Source organism: Megalops cyprinoides, chromosome 22 (assembly GCF_013368585.1).
Source record: "Megalops cyprinoides isolate fMegCyp1 chromosome 22, fMegCyp1.pri, whole genome shotgun sequence".
Lineage (NCBI taxonomy): Eukaryota > Metazoa > Chordata > Actinopteri > Elopiformes > Megalopidae > Megalops > Megalops cyprinoides.
The window spans coordinates 18,008,942-18,025,671 of record NC_050604.1 but is presented as its reverse complement, the minus strand read 5'-3'; the positions used below and the strand labels follow the sequence as shown (position 1 = coordinate 18,025,671).

The window sequence follows — 16,730 nt, the reverse complement described above, 5'->3', positions numbered from 1 at the left end:
AAGCATTAGTTATGAACGATCAAGGGGTCACGGGAGCACGCAGTAGAATCAAGTGTCAATTCATATATTCAGTGCATGCCCATAACTCATAATAACGATTATCCAGGATTGTGCTATTTGACGCATAAGCTGTCATGTTATGCTTCAGTGCATTAACTTGCTTCATTTTTCCGTGCAAGTTGCTTCCACGTTAACTAGTTTTGGGCAAACTTCAACAATTGCCTTTTAAATGCCTATTCTTTCAAGCATTAAGGAGCAGTACATGAGTGCCCTAAGGACATGTTATTTATTCCTGTTCAGAAAAGTGACACATTGAAAAAACAAGTCCCTACAGTACATTCCTTGGCCCTCATCTGAAAAACTGAGTCTTTACTCAATGCGAGTCAAGTTGCATCCATAAACCATCATCGTTATAATAGGAAAAGACATTATGTGTCAAGTGACATTGTTTCCTGTATTGCTTTGTGTGTGCTTGCATTTGTACGTGCGTGTGAATGTCTGGCTGTGTGTGTCCTGAGCCGATGTGTGTGTGCGTGCTTGTTTGATGAATTATTTGGAGGCTAGGTAATTCATGCTGTTCAGTCTCAATTTCATCTCAAGCGTTCGTATTAAAATAAAGCGTTTGCAAAACTCTGCGAGGCAGCCTTCTCATCGAAGGCATTGCACTGGATCAAGCAGCGTAGTATATCTTCGTTTGGTGAACCTAAAAGAACTATTCACCTTTGCAGCCCATTTAAGATGCTTTTTTTTTTCTTAGTTTTCTCTGAAATAATCCAGAGGCTTATGTTAAAAGGAAGGTCAGAAAAGATTTCCCCCAAAAGTCAACTTCAGCTGAAGGACAACAGGCACTGATCCCCTGCCCATTCAGAGTGAAAGCCAGAGTGAATTGAAAGATTTATTTTTGCTCCGGCAGGTTCAATTCATGCACTTGCATGCCATACTGTACTTCCATATGTCGCAGCCAAGAAGCTCTCAATCCCAAGACATGAGAATGTATTATTGAAGAAGACAAGGTTACAACTGCTATGTCTCACAGGAAGTCGGCAGAGGAAACTCTACCATGAGAAACGCTTAGGCCAGCTGGTTAAAAAAAAAAAAAGCAGCAAAAGCCACCACTCAGCTTTCACACTGAGCAGTGTGGGGGCACCTCACAGAAGAGGCCCGTTGCATCATGGTTAAATTACATCTTTTGAGATAAAATAATGAAGAAAAAAAACACTTGGGCGGCTGTTATTACCTGACATTGACACAGCTCCTTAGAGACGGCATAAATAAACAGCAGAGCAAATACAAAATCTGTTCAGCGTCTCCTCCGGTAGAGGAAAAACAGAAGGACGTTTGAATTGAATACTTTGGGCTCTGTTGTATGTATTGGCAGACGCCATGGTTTCGGATTAACTTCCCTGTTGATTTAATTGTTCACTTTGGCCACGCTCTCAGCTCTCTTATAAAGTTCTTCTTAATCAGTTATGCTCATTACAGCTTATTGACACAAAATTGCCAGCTATGTAACTCCTAGACCTTACTTCATGGCCTGGCCTTGTGCATTCTTATGAGATTTGTTGACGTTCCAGTCATGCTAAAGTCAGTATTATAGTTGATGTTGACGCATGATAGCTCCAGTCCCGATTTTTTCCCCAGCTGATTTATTTTTACATTTTTCATCATCCTCCTTTTGTTCATAGATTTTACCTCTTTTTTTTTTTTTAAATCATGGATAATATACCACACAGTTGGGTAGTTAATACTAGAGGCCCATTTGTCTTGGAATTCCAGGAACCTAGGCCGAGCACCAGGAATTAGCTGATTACCATTTGCTGGACGAAAGAGTCTTGATTGATTGGCTAATCGAAATGCCCGAGTGGAGACTAGACCGATAGAGGCTGAGGGAGTCCCACATCTGCAGATGAGATCAGTCTGTCGCCACTGCAGCAGGTCTGTCCGTCAGGGAGACGAGGCAGCAGGTGTCCATCAGTGTCAGTGAACTGGGCCCAGACAACCCCTCTGTCTAATCAGCTCTTTGTGGGTGTGCTTACTTTCCTCAAAGGAAACTAAGATTTGTGTTGTAAGAAAATAAAATTCAAAAAATGTGTTTGGGAGGCGGGGGGGTACATATGTAAATCAATCCTACAAAGCCTAGAGCACACGGTTTCATTATTGAAAGAGTGAGTCTGCGCACGCCTCTTGCTGTGGCATCATCGGTTAGGGCTGACACACTGCAGAAGTTGTGATATAGGAGACTTATATCACCACACAATACAACTATGACTATTTCTCGGTGTGTTACCAAGCCTGCTGTTTTTATGCCATTTTTTTGTACAGAACATTACTCCTGGGCATAGAAAATCACCTACCATGCAAGCCAGGCTGCTCAAATACTTTCCTCTTTTTTGTATTTTTCTTGGTTTTTTTTCCCCTGTTGTTGGTTAAGCTCCATCTCTGCAGATGTATCAGATTAATATGAAGTGACTTCACCTTTCGCTCCGGTCCCACTCATGTTATATTCCAGTCACAAATTTCTTGTGTGATACTCGGTACTACTTTATTGTTGTGTTTCCACGTAAAATGCAATAATTTTTTTTTTTTTTTTTTTGTGAAAAGCCTTCAATAAGTCAACTACACAGTGAGAAATATGCAGGTGTTGTAAAACCACTTGCAGTTTACCTAGAAATAAAACAGTCTGAATTTACATTGCAGGACACCTAAACATAACTAATTTGAACTAAGTTTCAAAATGGTCATTTTCAAAAACGTATGAAAGATTACATTCAGGTATCACATTTCCAAGTTGAGTGAGCATATTATTTATGGAAAATGTCATTTCACTGAAGTGTACTTGTATATTATGTTTTTCACATATAAAGATGCCAGAGTTGTGTTTTGTGTTGTTGTGCTTAATAAAGAAATAAAAAAAATACAAAAACACACTACAAGTGGATCAGCTACCGAAATTTGCATTATTTTCAATTTGGCTGGTTCCAAACCCCTCCAGAGAAGGAGCGTCGAGCATCGGCTCTCGCTTTAAATCAGGTTGCCACAACAAGTGATGGCTCGTATTTCATTCCGGAGGTGTGTAAGATTTATCGTCAGGGCCAAAGCAGTCATATTCTATTTTCCAGATTACTTAAAGTGCCTGGAAAATTAAATCATGGCAAACAGGTCCTCTTTCCCCATGCACATTTATCATCAGGCCCTCGAAGTGGCGGAGGCACGACTACAGCACTCGCAGGCTGTTGCTGGATCGGGACATACAGTAGGGGTGGTTTTCCCCTGGCTTCGAGTCACGCTTGAGGGAATACAACCCCATCGAGACAAGTTACAAAAACATAGATCTGGTACATGTGTAGGATACATAGTGTGAGCGGACTTATTTTCATGTGGTGTGTAGTTTCGACTTAATTATTGGTGCCCTTTCTTTATGAGGAAAGACGCTGTCATGCTAATTAAAATTTTCCTTCATTTCAGAGACCTGAGTGAGAACCAGATTCAAGGTATTCCTCGGAAGGCCTTCAGAGGAGCAGTAGACATCAAAAACCTGTAAGTGGATATGAATTTATCATCATTTTGACATTTTAATTAGTTTGGCAGGTGGATTTGGTTTGTTATCAATATTATGTGAAGCTACAGTTTTCCAGATAGAAAATTAAACCAGAAGATGATCAAGCAGTAGACTGATTTGAAAAGGCTCTCAGTGGTGCCCACCTTTCAAAAAATGTGGTAACTAACATAGAACCATATAGCCTCTGAACAACATTGGTTGTGGTAATGATGAGAGAGGTCACATTGGATATTTTTTTGAATTTTTTACCTCATTCAGGCTTTTTTATCTTGACATTCTTAATGATTGAACAAGATCAATAGTTATTCGTCTCTAATGCAGAAATTGGGAGTGCTAACCATTCAATCAGACGGAAATTTAATCTGGAATGGTAGAACAGACTACTATGAAGGGAAAAAAATGAATTTGCTCCAAACTAAGATGGTAAAAGTTGGTATCCAACCCTGATCAAATCTGATAGGATCTTACTTTGGGTCCTTTGGATCTATGTGCGTGGGATCGGGTTGTGTGTCGAAAGCTGTCAAGCAGGCACAGAGGCTCCGTTGTAGGAGCCAGAGCCAGCGGGGGGGGGGGGGGGGGGTGGTATATTAGAACTGTGTGCTGCGGCGTGCTGTTGCTGAGTTCAGGAGACAACCAATTTCCTGCCCCGAACACATGAAGCGCTGGGCCTCGGGTTTGAGCTGCATCCCAGTGTGTTGCCGAGATTGGAAAAGGGATTAGACAGGAAAAAAGGAAGGAGCATTTGCTTACCAGAATGCACACCACGTCTGTCACGATCAGCTGAAAAGTCATCTCCTTTGGGTTCAGGAGGCTCGGGCTATTGACAGCTCCCTCACCTTGCCCAGAATCGGCTTCTTTCTTGCACTTTGGGTTTTGAGGTTATGCTGGCTTTATGTGCTAGGTTTGAATTTTGGTCATATGTTTGTATTCGGTCCTATTTGGTTTGTGGTTTATGTAGAAAAAGGGATTTCAGAATTCATGCATTCATGGTATCAGGGATCATCTGGAATGTCTGTATATATCAATTCAGTGCAAAAGTGCATACAATTGGGAAGAATCATGAAAGTAATTTTACAAATTAAGACTTGAATCTGAAAACCACCAGCAGCATAGCTTTGATATAATCCCGTGCTTCATTATAAAGAGGTGTTGCAGAGAAGTTTATGGCAAGATGTATCATATCATCAGACACAAAATAGTGATTAAAAGCAGACCTGTAGGGGGGTGGCACATATCAGGTACAGGAATTTTTGATGTTATCATTTGGGAAATATTTAAACTGTGATTCCAGTTGTATAACAGCTATATTATGCAATCATTAGAGACAGTCAAATGTATGCATGCAGCCATGCAATCTGTTCCTTTTCATTTCATTTTGCTCACTTTGCCTTCATGCATGTTCATGCTTAGGCTGGTGTGTCTTCAAAGATGTGAAACAAAATGCCGGATAAGTCCCACTCTCAGTGAGTTCTGCCATCTCTTTGTGCCATGATATACAGGGGCATCATGGAAATATATGCTGACTACCAGTCTGAGGTAGACAGGGTGTAAGATGTGCTAGAAGAGAGGATTTCAAACCTGTCACCCTGGTAACTGATCTGAAGACCATCAGTTCTGTACAGATCAGTATCCTGTTTTCTGTTTCAGAGTAATCATTGGTTGTAGTGCATATCAAGCGCCCAATCTGTTGAAGACGTTCCAGTGTATTGTGCTTGAAAGTACTGAATGTCTGTGTTTTATGATTTATGCCGTTTTTGTGGCATGTGTCTCCCCTCTTCTCTGGCATTTCCTTGGGTGTGCTCTTATCAGTTGCCTGAGATCTTTTGTCTCCCAGCTTTGGAGCTTCCGATGCTACTGAAACCCTGCGCTTAGCGCAAACCAAATGATTCATTTGCCTAATTTGATAAAACACCCGCTGCCTAAAGTTCTCACTAACTGCTGTAGAAGGCTTTGTCAGGCTGCCACATCCTTATTATAACGTACAGTAGTGCCACTGTGTAATCAATGTTATTCTGATCCTCTTTCTAAGCAAAGCCTGGCGCTGTGATTTGTGTCAGTTTAGCTCAGCCAATTTTGCGAGAGGGGGAGAGATGTACCCCAGGCTGCGCTGTGAACGCGCCTCTACAGTACGTCTCAATCGGCATATCCACGCGGCTTTAGCGGAGCTGCGGGAAGCATATCTTCTGGAGAAAAGAATGACGGACGTGAATAGGGAAGACCCCGCACCTTGTAATCCCCTCCAGCGCTCGCAGCTTACAAGACACCTGAGATTACAGGGGGGCTTGAGTTCTCTCTGTGAGAGGAGACATCTCCAAAAAAAAAAAAAAAACGAGCAGATGCGCCTTACTCCATGAGAGTGGGAGACAGAGGGGCCCCGTATTTAATCTTCAACAGCAGAGCTGAACGCCCCCAAGACACTGCTCCCTTAAGTGGGAGGTGTTTGGCGGGGGAGGTTGTGATTTAAGAGATTGGCGGGGGCAGTGATTTATCCATTGACAGCAAAGGGTAATGAGATATGGACAAAAACGTATATTAGTGCTCCTCCAAATTAAGCCACAGACTGCATTAGGCAAATTAGGTGATATTAAAAGATTTTTTTTTTCAATTTGTCACGAAACAATTTCTCTTTTGGGCCGCGTCGGGGGGAACGGCTCTCGCTATTGTACTTTTAAGGCCTGTGATAAATTGATTGGATGGTTAACTGAAATCAGGGTGGATATATTTTATGACAGAAAAATATAGCGGCAATTAGCTAAATTATTTGAGAACTTAATCTTTTGAATAGCGCTTTTAAGTGCCAAGAGCAGGTCTGATTTTTGCTGAGATGCACTGCAGGAGGAAATTTATGTTTGCCTTCCAAGTAAAAAAGGGGCTGATTTTTATCCAGAAAAGTATTTATGTAGTCATTTTCTGTTCACCTTAATAATGTGTACATTTCAATTAATGTTTTGATTGGGTTGTAAAATTCTTTGAACACAGCAGTATTAGAAAACAATGTACCTATTTCATGCCTATGAAAAATCATTACAAAAAGTATCTTATCTAAAACACCCCTTTCATTTGGGTTGGCACCTAATGTCCATCCAGTTCAATGGTGCTATTCCAATGAATGATGTCATCACCATAGTTCACCCACTGGCAGATGATCAGGCACTGTAAGTTAAACACCTAGAGCTGCTTTAAATTAGGTTCAATTACATATGTTATAAAACACATTGGCGGATTATTCGTTTTGTGACAGCAACATTTTAAAATCCATTATATCTATGCTGTCTTCAGCAACTTATTTTTAAATGTGTATTAGTACATACACTGCCTGTTGACAGTTCCACTATACGCCTTACTGTGTGTTGTGTGAAAGCATTAGAATTAACCTGTCGTCAAGAAACATGCTTGAGACACATATGTACTACATACATTGGGGATATCAGTTAACTTAAAGAACAGTCTGGGTGTGTTGTTAAAAAGAATACTCCAGGTGTGTTGTGTTTACATGCATACTCCAGTTCATAATGTTAAAATGAATACTCTGGGTGTGTTATGTTAAAATTAATATTCCAGTTGTATCATGTTAAAATGAATACTCTGGTTGTGAAAAGGAATACTCTTAGAGCATTATTTTAAAGTGAATACTATTGGGTGATGTGTTCATTTACGTTTATTCATTTGTCAGGTGCTTACTTGTGCAAGGCAGGATACATAAGTACATATAACAGTAGTTAACTTAGCTAAACATACAGACAACGTCACTCCGTATTTGAACTGAAGTTTCAATGCATCACACTATAACCAGTGTCATACTGACAATACAGAATACATGTGAATTGTTGCAGTAGTCAAATTGTCAAAACATGATGTCAATGTGTACATCAAGGCTAAAAATCCCATAGTGCTCTATAAAAAAGCAATGTATTCGTATACTCTTTAAATTATTGTGAACATATGTTTAAAAATCCACCTTTACTGCTGTGTCTGCTTTTGAGAAACAAAAACATGATTTTAGAATCTAAAAAAGTATTAAACATTATTTCAAGAAAATGTGACTCTTTTTACTGTAGTTGTTCTGGATTCACTCTGATATATTCTAGGCTTTCATAAACACCAGTGAAAGAGTCACACTGGTAGTGTAATAACATTGTTGAGAAGAATTGTTGTCACGAGGAATACCCTGTGTGTTTTATCTGTTTTATTGGTATGTTAAAATAGTTCTTGAATATATAAGAAATAGTATATATACAGTGAGAGTTTACTGTAGTTACGTTTGCTGTAATTAAGAAAATACGAATTTCAAAGAAATATTAAAAGGAAAGCCATGTGCCTGATACTGTCTTGAAAAAGGACATAAGTGCCACAGTTCACCAATTTAAATATCCAATTAAAATAAATATCCTCTGCAAAATTAATTAGCATATGGGTCCTGGTGTACTATCCAGTTCCAGCAAAAAGCAAAGCATATTGTCCGTGGCTGTCACTGTCCTGTTTTTTTTTTTCAGCAAAGCTGAGGTATAATTACTATAAAAGGCTGTAAAGACTTAAATATTTAAAGGGGAATCAGAGGGGCTGCTTTGGTCTTGCCGAGGATAGCAGAATTAACATGCAGCTGGGCGGGCCGTGATAAATGGATTCCGCTGGGTCACCAAGGGGATGCGTGTGACATTACGTGATTTACAGCCCTTTACCTTAATGAAATTGTTTCAGCGAGATGACGCTGAGAGCTTTTAATGGATAGCTTTCCTTGATGTAATGAAATTGCGCTCCTCTGGCATTTAATATAAGGTGCAGTTATTATTTACTGGAGCTCTTTCTCTGGAAAGGCAGTGGCTGGCGGCCAGCCGCCGCCGCCGCGCACACAGACAGAGACGGGCAGAAACAGAGATCTCATTGGAGGCATTAAAGGCCCCCGGACGGCGTGCGGCAGTGAGCGACATCAGGAGGGGGGCGTCATCTGTGAGCAGGAATCAGCCGGAGTGGCCCCAGCGGTGGGCAGGCGTCCGGGAGAGCTGTGCACCGCGGTCCACCGAGACGCACATCGCCGTCCGTCTCACCTTCATCTCCTCTCCTCTGTCCCCCTCCTTCCCTCCCTCCCTCCCTCCCTCCCTGCCCGCTGCTCTTGTTAAACAGGCAGCTGGATTACAACCAGATCAGCTGCATCGAGGATGGAGCTTTCAGGGCTCTCCGTGACCTGGAAGTGCTGTGAGTATCGCTCGCCTCTCTCTCCTCTCCGTCTCTCTCTCCCCCTCTCTCCCCTCTGTCCCTCTCTGCAGAGATACAGATGCTCACCATGTTCTCTCTGGAAACTGTGGAACTGCCGTGGTCACGCTGCGTGAGAGGATCAGCGCTTCCGAGAATCTGTTATATGCGCTTTGTTTGTGTGTGTGTGTGTGTGTATGTGTGTGTGTGTGTGTGTGTGCGCGCGCGTACATGCATGCGTGTGTGTCCGTGTTTATGTGCGCTTATTTATTATGTTTTTAAATTAGGTTTTGTGAAGATTGCATGTGTGCTAGAGGGAAATGCAATCCACTTGTCCAGCAAGTCTGATAGGAGTCTTTTTTTCCCCCTTCGTGTGCTGCATCCAATTAAAATTTTATTTAAGAGATTGATTACCACATTAGCCCAACAAAGTGGTTTATTTACAAGGGTAGCAGTCTTTTTTCTGTGAAATGCTTGAATGCAGAAAATTAGGTAATTTTTCAGTGATACTGAGGGAAACTACTGAAATATGTCGTTTATAGGTTTATGAATATACATTAAATTGAGAAGAAAAAGTACAATTATATCTGTAGTCTGGCCTTGCTGTCCGTTGCTTTTTGAAAGCACTGTGAAAGCACAAGTCAGGATGTCAGGACATCACCTGCAATCCAGCTCCACAGATTCCAAACATTTCAATAATGTCATGTTTAATGTCTTCTTCGTGACATCTTGTCACATGCAATCGACTTTTTAATGTGACACGAAACCGCCAATGTGCGGGAGAGACAGTTGCAAGTTGCAAGGTATAATGGGATTATTACTAAATGCAGAATGGAAATGAATGCTTTGTTTCTGTAAGTGGATTATATTTCTCTGTATCCTTGCTAGCCTGGATATTTACATGCCAGACACAATTGTGCCCTGGTTCACAGGCTGTGCATAGAGATTAAGAGGTAATTTCTTGAAGGCTGGCGTTTTGGATGGGGTCCTTCTTTTCTGAGAATATTGCACTTGCAGTAAATCCATTTATGAGACAGGATTTTTGTATAAAGAAATAAAAGGAGGAAGTCAATAAACTTAGCCCGCATATCATAATGACTCTTTTTCTACCAAAAGACTGTAACAGGCTGATTTATAACAAAGAGCTAATTACCCATTTGAGCTTTTTTTTTCCCCTCAGAACATAAAGTCTCTCTCTGCAGCACTGCAGCACTTAATGAAACAACGGACGTACTTATGTTCCCATTCCAAAGCAGACCGGCCGATTCAGAGCATCCAAAATAGAATAGATGTAGCAGGAATGCAGACCCCTGGCGTACCTTTTAAATCATGGAAATACAACACATTCATATCTGATGATGCCTTCATTTTTACCAAACGCAACATGTGCAACGGCGCTTTTAGGCAGGGCCTTATTGTTGTGACTCTGAAATATGTTGACTGTTTTCTGCATCGAATTTCACAGTGTGGCACGATGGAGAGAACTTTGATACAGTGTACAGTTCTGCGGATATCAAAGGCACTGTGTCACATAATATCACTCTGGAGGAGGACCGTTTTTTTTTTTTTTTAAACGGGGGGGGGGGGGGGGGGGAACAGATGCACCCCCCTGTGTATTATATGATCTCAGCACGCTGTGTGTGCATTCAGTAAGAATTTCATTTCGAAAAGACATTTGTAGAACAGAGCCCAGGCGTGATCAAGGCGTGCAATAACGTTTACTCGCTCTCTCCTCATTTCACAGCACACTTAACAACAACAACATCACCCGTCTGTCGGTGGCCAGCTTCAACCATATGCCCAAGCTCAGGACTTTGTAAGTACCGCTGTGGTTTTCTTCCCCTCACTGTTAACTGCATGCGGACCTGCTGATGTGGGCGACCACCGCACGCTACCAGCACAGCACTGCTCCACAGGGAGCTGTTTTTTGGATTCTCAAGCCATTGACTTCAGAAAAAAAAAAAACACAACATGCAAATCTGAGGAATAGGACTTAATAAAGCACCTGCATGAATATTCATTCCTCATGTAGAATACTTTTTTGGGGGGGAGGGGTACATGAAGCATAAATGTATATTTATGTGTAATCATGGATTTGTGTAATTAGAGATTACCTTCTCAGTCTCAAACAGCCACCCTAATGTAAAATTAGCATTCTAGACCGGAGTCTGTGATTTAATGACCATTATGGCGATCGGGTTAGGATTGAGTGCATCAGCTGAAAGGCTCTTAAATGACATTACCCTGTCACAGAGAGGACAGGGTGAACCAGCTTGATTTATACCAATGCGTTTTCCCCTCTTTTACTTTTAAGGGAACAAAAAAAAAAAACTGAAAGCTCGTCCAAAGTAATATACTTAATTTAGTGAAGACATTTCTTCTGCATTTTATTAATAGAGGAAAAAAAAGCTTTTTACTGCTTGGAAGAGGGCCACGGTCCCCTGAAGTCTCCTGGGAGCACAAAGACACCCTCACCAAAGTGCAGTTCCTATTTTAATTTGGGGGATTGCAGTGGTTATAGGTCTGAGAGGCCAAAAAAGGCAAATCCATTTCCTGTCTTTGAAAGGAAAGCCACGGGAAATCATTCAAAAGATCATGAAAAGATTTTCCTTCCCTTTACATCTCTTGCCTGTATTGTTTAAAAGAAAACAAAAGTGACCCATTAGGAAGGATTTAGAATGTCGTTTGTATAGCCACAAAATACTCCCTGGTAAATTTTGAATTCTAAGGGTACCTTCTTTGAAAGGGCACCTTCTTTAAAGAAAAAAATAATAAAAAAAAAAAAAACAACAGATCAGCAGTTTGCTATCATTAGTGATCAGTCAGTGTTCATGTCTGCACACCGTGTCAGTGACGCTTGCAGGGGTAATCTGTAATTGCTTAGCACATCCAACCAAACACTTTTCTTCAGTTTTATTGTCTGACAGAATCATCTCGGGGGGGCGTTTAATTAAAGTCATCTATTCACACTGTTGCCCCCATGAAGACACCCAAACCTCAGATGACTCCTTTTTCCCCCCAACCAGATCCTAAACCATATTTATGACTAAAAAAAGAGCCCCTAATTTTTTGGTGTCTGAATTAGCAATATCGCCGACGTAGAGCCGGGCGGTATTGATTTTGTGACACCCAGCTCAACGTTTATTAATTAATCTCCGGCTAAAAGCCTGCTGTCGCAGCGCTGTTAACTAAAGTGTACACGGCCGTGACAGGCCTGGTGAAATTTATAGAAAAGATCTAATAGCATTGATTCATCATTAGGGGCCCCCTCGCTCCCCGCGCCCTGCGGGTCGGGAGGCGGGCGGCAGCCGGTCAGGGCGCCCGTCCTCATCTGCATGTATCGACGTGTGTCTCTCTCTCTCTGTTGCCCTCCCCTGCTCCCATTTAGCCGCTTGCACTCCAACAACCTCTACTGTGACTGTAACGTGGCCTGGCTCTCTGATTGGCTGCGGCAGAGACCACGCCTCGGGCTCTACACCCAGTGCATGGCACCCCCCCACATGCGCGGCCACAATGTGGCCGAGGTGCAGAAGAAGGAGTTTGTGTGCACGGGTAAGATGCCGATGCCTCTCTGGCTCTTCGCTTCTTAAGACCAAAGACTCGTTTGCGCGAAATGAAAAAAAAAATTTGTCGTAATTATTCATTGTTTTTTTGTCTTTTCTCTATTCATGCTTTCAAGATGATGATGAAGGCAAGTTGCTTCTCATTCTCACTCACGGTTACCTTTTATTTGATATTAAAAAACGGCGTGAAGATTTCTGCAATGTCTACCTATGAAAATTTTCTTCTATCTATATATTTTCCTACGCATGTGCCATTACTTTTTGATGTTTTCAAAGGTTAAACTTCCAGTGCAAATGCATGATTGTATTTACGCACAATCGCTCGCATTTAAACCAAGCAATATCTAAGACCAGCGATTCATTATTATAAATGCACAGAAGCTAAAGATGCCTTCTACATTGATGCTGCTGCCTGTCTTGATAGATTGACATCTCACAGAATGTCTACTGGCTCATACGTATACACCACTGACTGGTAGCAGGCTGGGTGTTACCATAGCAACAAGTCTCAGCTGCCTGTCCCCTGCAGGGAGGGCAAAATTCACTCTGACATTTTAGCTGTAGGGTCAATGGCTTATCCTGTTTCCTATTTTCGGCTATCACATATTCTGTTTGGAGTTGATGACATGCTTTTATTGGGCTTGTGTCAGTAGGCCTAATACATCAATGCCATTGGTTTTCATACTGGAGTGCTCAGACCCCTAGGGGTATCTGGGATGTGTCCTGGGGCTGTGTAAGTTAAACTGCATAGCAGCAGATTTCACCCAGATCATTATTTATTTATCACTGTGTTTATCCATCAGCTGTTTTATTCATAGCACACTGCTCAACATGTAATAACTACTGTGCTCCCATTAGTAAGTCCAAGGAAAGCGCACATTTAAATCCTCCACATGTAGCTGGGTTCACTTCTTTCCGTTTAATTTCGTACCAGTTTTGTGTAGTGTGTGTTGGAAGAATATGGGATGCCTTATAAGCTGTTTGGATTGGTGCATGTGATACAGATCACTATGCTATATTAAAGTATTAAAGTCAAGTCTCATTCATCAGGCACAGGGACTTTTTTTTGAGTTTAGATTGCCTGTGGGTAATGTTGGTACAGGGTGGATGTTGGTGAGGGTTTTAACCTGCTGTCGCTCCTCAGCAGGTCACCACTCGTCCTCCTCCTGCAGCGTCCTGCAGTGCCCGGACTCCTGCACCTGCAGCAACAACATCGTGGACTGCAGAGGCAAGGGCCTGACCGAGATCCCCACCAACCTCCCGGAGACCATCACGGAGATGTGAGTCTCGCAGGCGCCGCCCTCTCTGTCAGCGACTGGCTGTGTCCCTTTCAGCAGGGTGGAATGGTCTGCCTCACCCACGGCTCCCCATAGGAGAGGAACTCCATCCAATGTCCTGTCAAACCTGGCCTTGTGTTTTGTCACTGTAGAAGAGAACAGAACAGTCAGATGATTCTGAGCAATTGGCAGGATTGTTGCTCGCATTACTAAATCCTGTCCTAATAGCAGTATAATTTTGCGTAATAGAAAGCAGTGTCCATTGTTCCATGTATGGCGTACATGTTCTCCATTTACATTAATGGGGTTTTTTTTTACTGAGGCCAGGCACGTGGGATTCTAACCTGTGACCTTCGGTTTCATTTTGTTAACAACTGCACCGCATGTTTCGGTGTTATATTTAGTATTGAGTCATATATGTTTTCTTCTTATCACTGATTAGCTGAATGACCTTCTCTGGCTCTCATGTCCGTTTAGTCAAATATCATTAGATGCTTTCTCCACGCCATTGGCAGACAAACATAACCAGTCTCTTTTAAAGGTTAAGGCTGGCAAATCTCTCATAGTATATTTTAATTCAATATATATGTGTTGTATAGCTGATTTTTTAACTTACTTATGTGGGCCTGCTGTTGAATGAACTTAAATTAGTCGATTCCTTCAAGGTTGTGACACCCTTTAGGGGTTCCTTTCCATGGTCTCTCCATGGTCAATTTAAGAGAGATGCTGCCTTTCTCATTTTGTTTGCTGGGCATCTCTGCTGTTTTGCAATTTATGATGGTGTCAACTGAACAAGGACACAGAGAACTATTGGATTTTCTGATGTGGCTTGCACAAAAAAGCCTGCAAGCTTCTTTTCAGATAAATGCCCAGCGTCAAATAAAAATGAAGACACCAGAACTCAGTGTTTTGCTGCAAATATTTAACTTTTCTGTGTGGCGGTATTGATTGATTGTGTTGACAATTATGTGCAGAAATGAATAACATGGCTCCCGTGTAATCCTTATTAGGTTTCCTGACAAATGGGATTTGACTCTCTTTGTTTAAACAGATTGTTGTTATTCACAATACATCAAATGAAATGCATTGCACAATGCATTTCATTTGTTGGTCTGATGAATGGCTAACACATGGCACATATGTCTTTATCATGAGATTCCAGTGCCATTTCAGTCTAATAATGAAAAAAACAAATCTCTAAGAGCAGCATAAATTATGCACAATTGTTTACTTGATTTTTTTTTTCCTTGAAATATTCATCAAAATATCATACGGCGCGGTTTGGGTTGCCAGCGTGCACCTAATAAAGTAATTTTACAGAGCTTTCTAAATTGCGTCATTTCAGAGATCTTATTATTTAAAGATATTGCTTTCGTGACAGTTGTAAAACTTGTTCAGTGTGAAATGAAAATGCCTAGTGATGCAGGTAATGTGCAATGGCTTTTTGATTCAGATAAGGCGGTTACGAGAATTCAAAGAGGAGACCATTTTTTTCCCTCTAGTGAAGGTGTGATAAGCTAAAGATATAAATTTCATAATGCACCTTGACTTTCTTGAAGGAATGACTCCTGAAGGTAGTACAGAGATTTTGCTCAACGTGGGCCTATGGCTTGTTGATGATGCACATCCAGTGATCAGGGAAGCTTTGTAAGGGGATGGATGAGTAAAGCCAGTCAATCTGCCTCTTATCATCATATCGATCCTGTTGTCAAAATGAGCCGAGCGCAAGAGTGGAAGTTTTAATTCCACTGCACTGCTGCTGTATTCATTGCGTGCTGCAGGGGTTCACCTTTCCCAATAACTGTGTGATCATAGCCAAGACGTGAGCGGTCGAACATGGAGGCACCCCCCACTATCCTGAGCAGACACCCTGTTAAATTGAATCATCCTGAAATAGCCAGTTGATTAAAAAAAAAAACAAAAAAAAACTTGGATTCGTGCTATGATACACTATCATGAGGAGGAAGCTGTCAAATGGTATGATGTCTGTGACTCCAGAGGATGAAATAGGAGAAGCTAGATGCCAAAGCTTGCAACTCATACTCCTGGCTTTTCACCAAGCATGTTGCTTTCTTGTATATTGTCTTCTGCAGATGGGGTAAAAAAAAAAAATCTAATTTGGCAATGGGTGAATATTTTTTTTCTTCCCGCAATTCATCATTTGTAAGATTTACATGCTCCTTAATCCTGAAATGGCTCATTCAGGAGAGGCTTTGGATTTATGGGACATATTGTGAAGAGGGAATGTGTGCGGCCGATCGGGAACAGTAGCCATCAGAGAGGCCTGCGGTCGGTCCATCCAATCTGGGGCCATCTGTGCCAGGCTTATGCAGTGAAAGGTGATGACCACGCAATACAGCACTTTGTACGGCAGGGCCAGTGCGTTGTAGGAGAGATTAGGTGGCACTCCCCTTTGCTGATGAGGGAAAGCAGCTTTGCAGAGAGAATGTCTTTATTCATAGATGGGGATCTGGGTGCGGGGGTCTGCGGAACGGACGTGAATATGCCTCGCGTACTGTCACTCCCGTCAGGCCTCTGGAGGAAACAGCGTCAATACGCTGCACACGGCGTGGTCCTAAGTGTGAAACTGTCGCTGGCCCCCCTCCAGCTCTACTGATGGAGCGCGCCAAGGCACTAAACTGCCTCCAAGCAGCGCTGGGGGATGGGGGGGGGGGGGGGGGGCTGTGGCTGTCCTCTCCTATTCATGAGAGTATTCAGTCACTCTGTGTCTCAGTTACTCCCAGCCGTGCTGTTCCACGATCACAGCCCGAAACCCGAGACTGGCCACGGACACAACGCCACGCATATTCACTCGGAGTCGTCCGCGTGCACAGCAACCGGCCTCGCCCCGCTGCCAGCGCACGCCCCAGATGGACATGTTAGCTAGAAATTAAAACGGTCACATCCTTCGCCTTCGTGATAAAATGCGTGTAAGGGAATCCGCGTCCTGACGCATAGCCAGAAAAATCGCTGCGCTGAAAGACGAATTAATTTTTATCTCCCCACTCAGCCTCACCCCAGGATCACAGTTCACAAACTGGTTTCCTGTTTCACCTAGTTTTTAATTTTTTTTTAGGTAACCTTTATCAAGAATGTGATCTGTTTTCATCTTTGGATATGCTGACCTCTACAAAGAGTAAA

At 42.2% G+C, this 16,730-nt stretch overlaps 1 protein-coding gene across 1 annotated transcript in view; it reads left to right on the top strand.

The window, feature by feature from the left end:
- Positions 1–16,730, top strand: part of slit2 (slit homolog 2 (Drosophila)) — a 130,389-nt gene that overhangs the window by 74,244 nt on the left and 39,415 nt on the right. Inside the window, exons 5-9 of the mRNA XM_036516585.1 lie at positions 3,466–3,537; positions 8,681–8,752; positions 10,494–10,565; positions 12,138–12,301; positions 13,457–13,592. Of these exons, the coding sequence (XP_036372478.1) occupies positions 3,466–3,537; positions 8,681–8,752; positions 10,494–10,565; positions 12,138–12,301; positions 13,457–13,592 (516 nt within the window). The remainder of the gene's footprint in view (positions 1–3,465; positions 3,538–8,680; positions 8,753–10,493; positions 10,566–12,137; positions 12,302–13,456; positions 13,593–16,730) is intronic.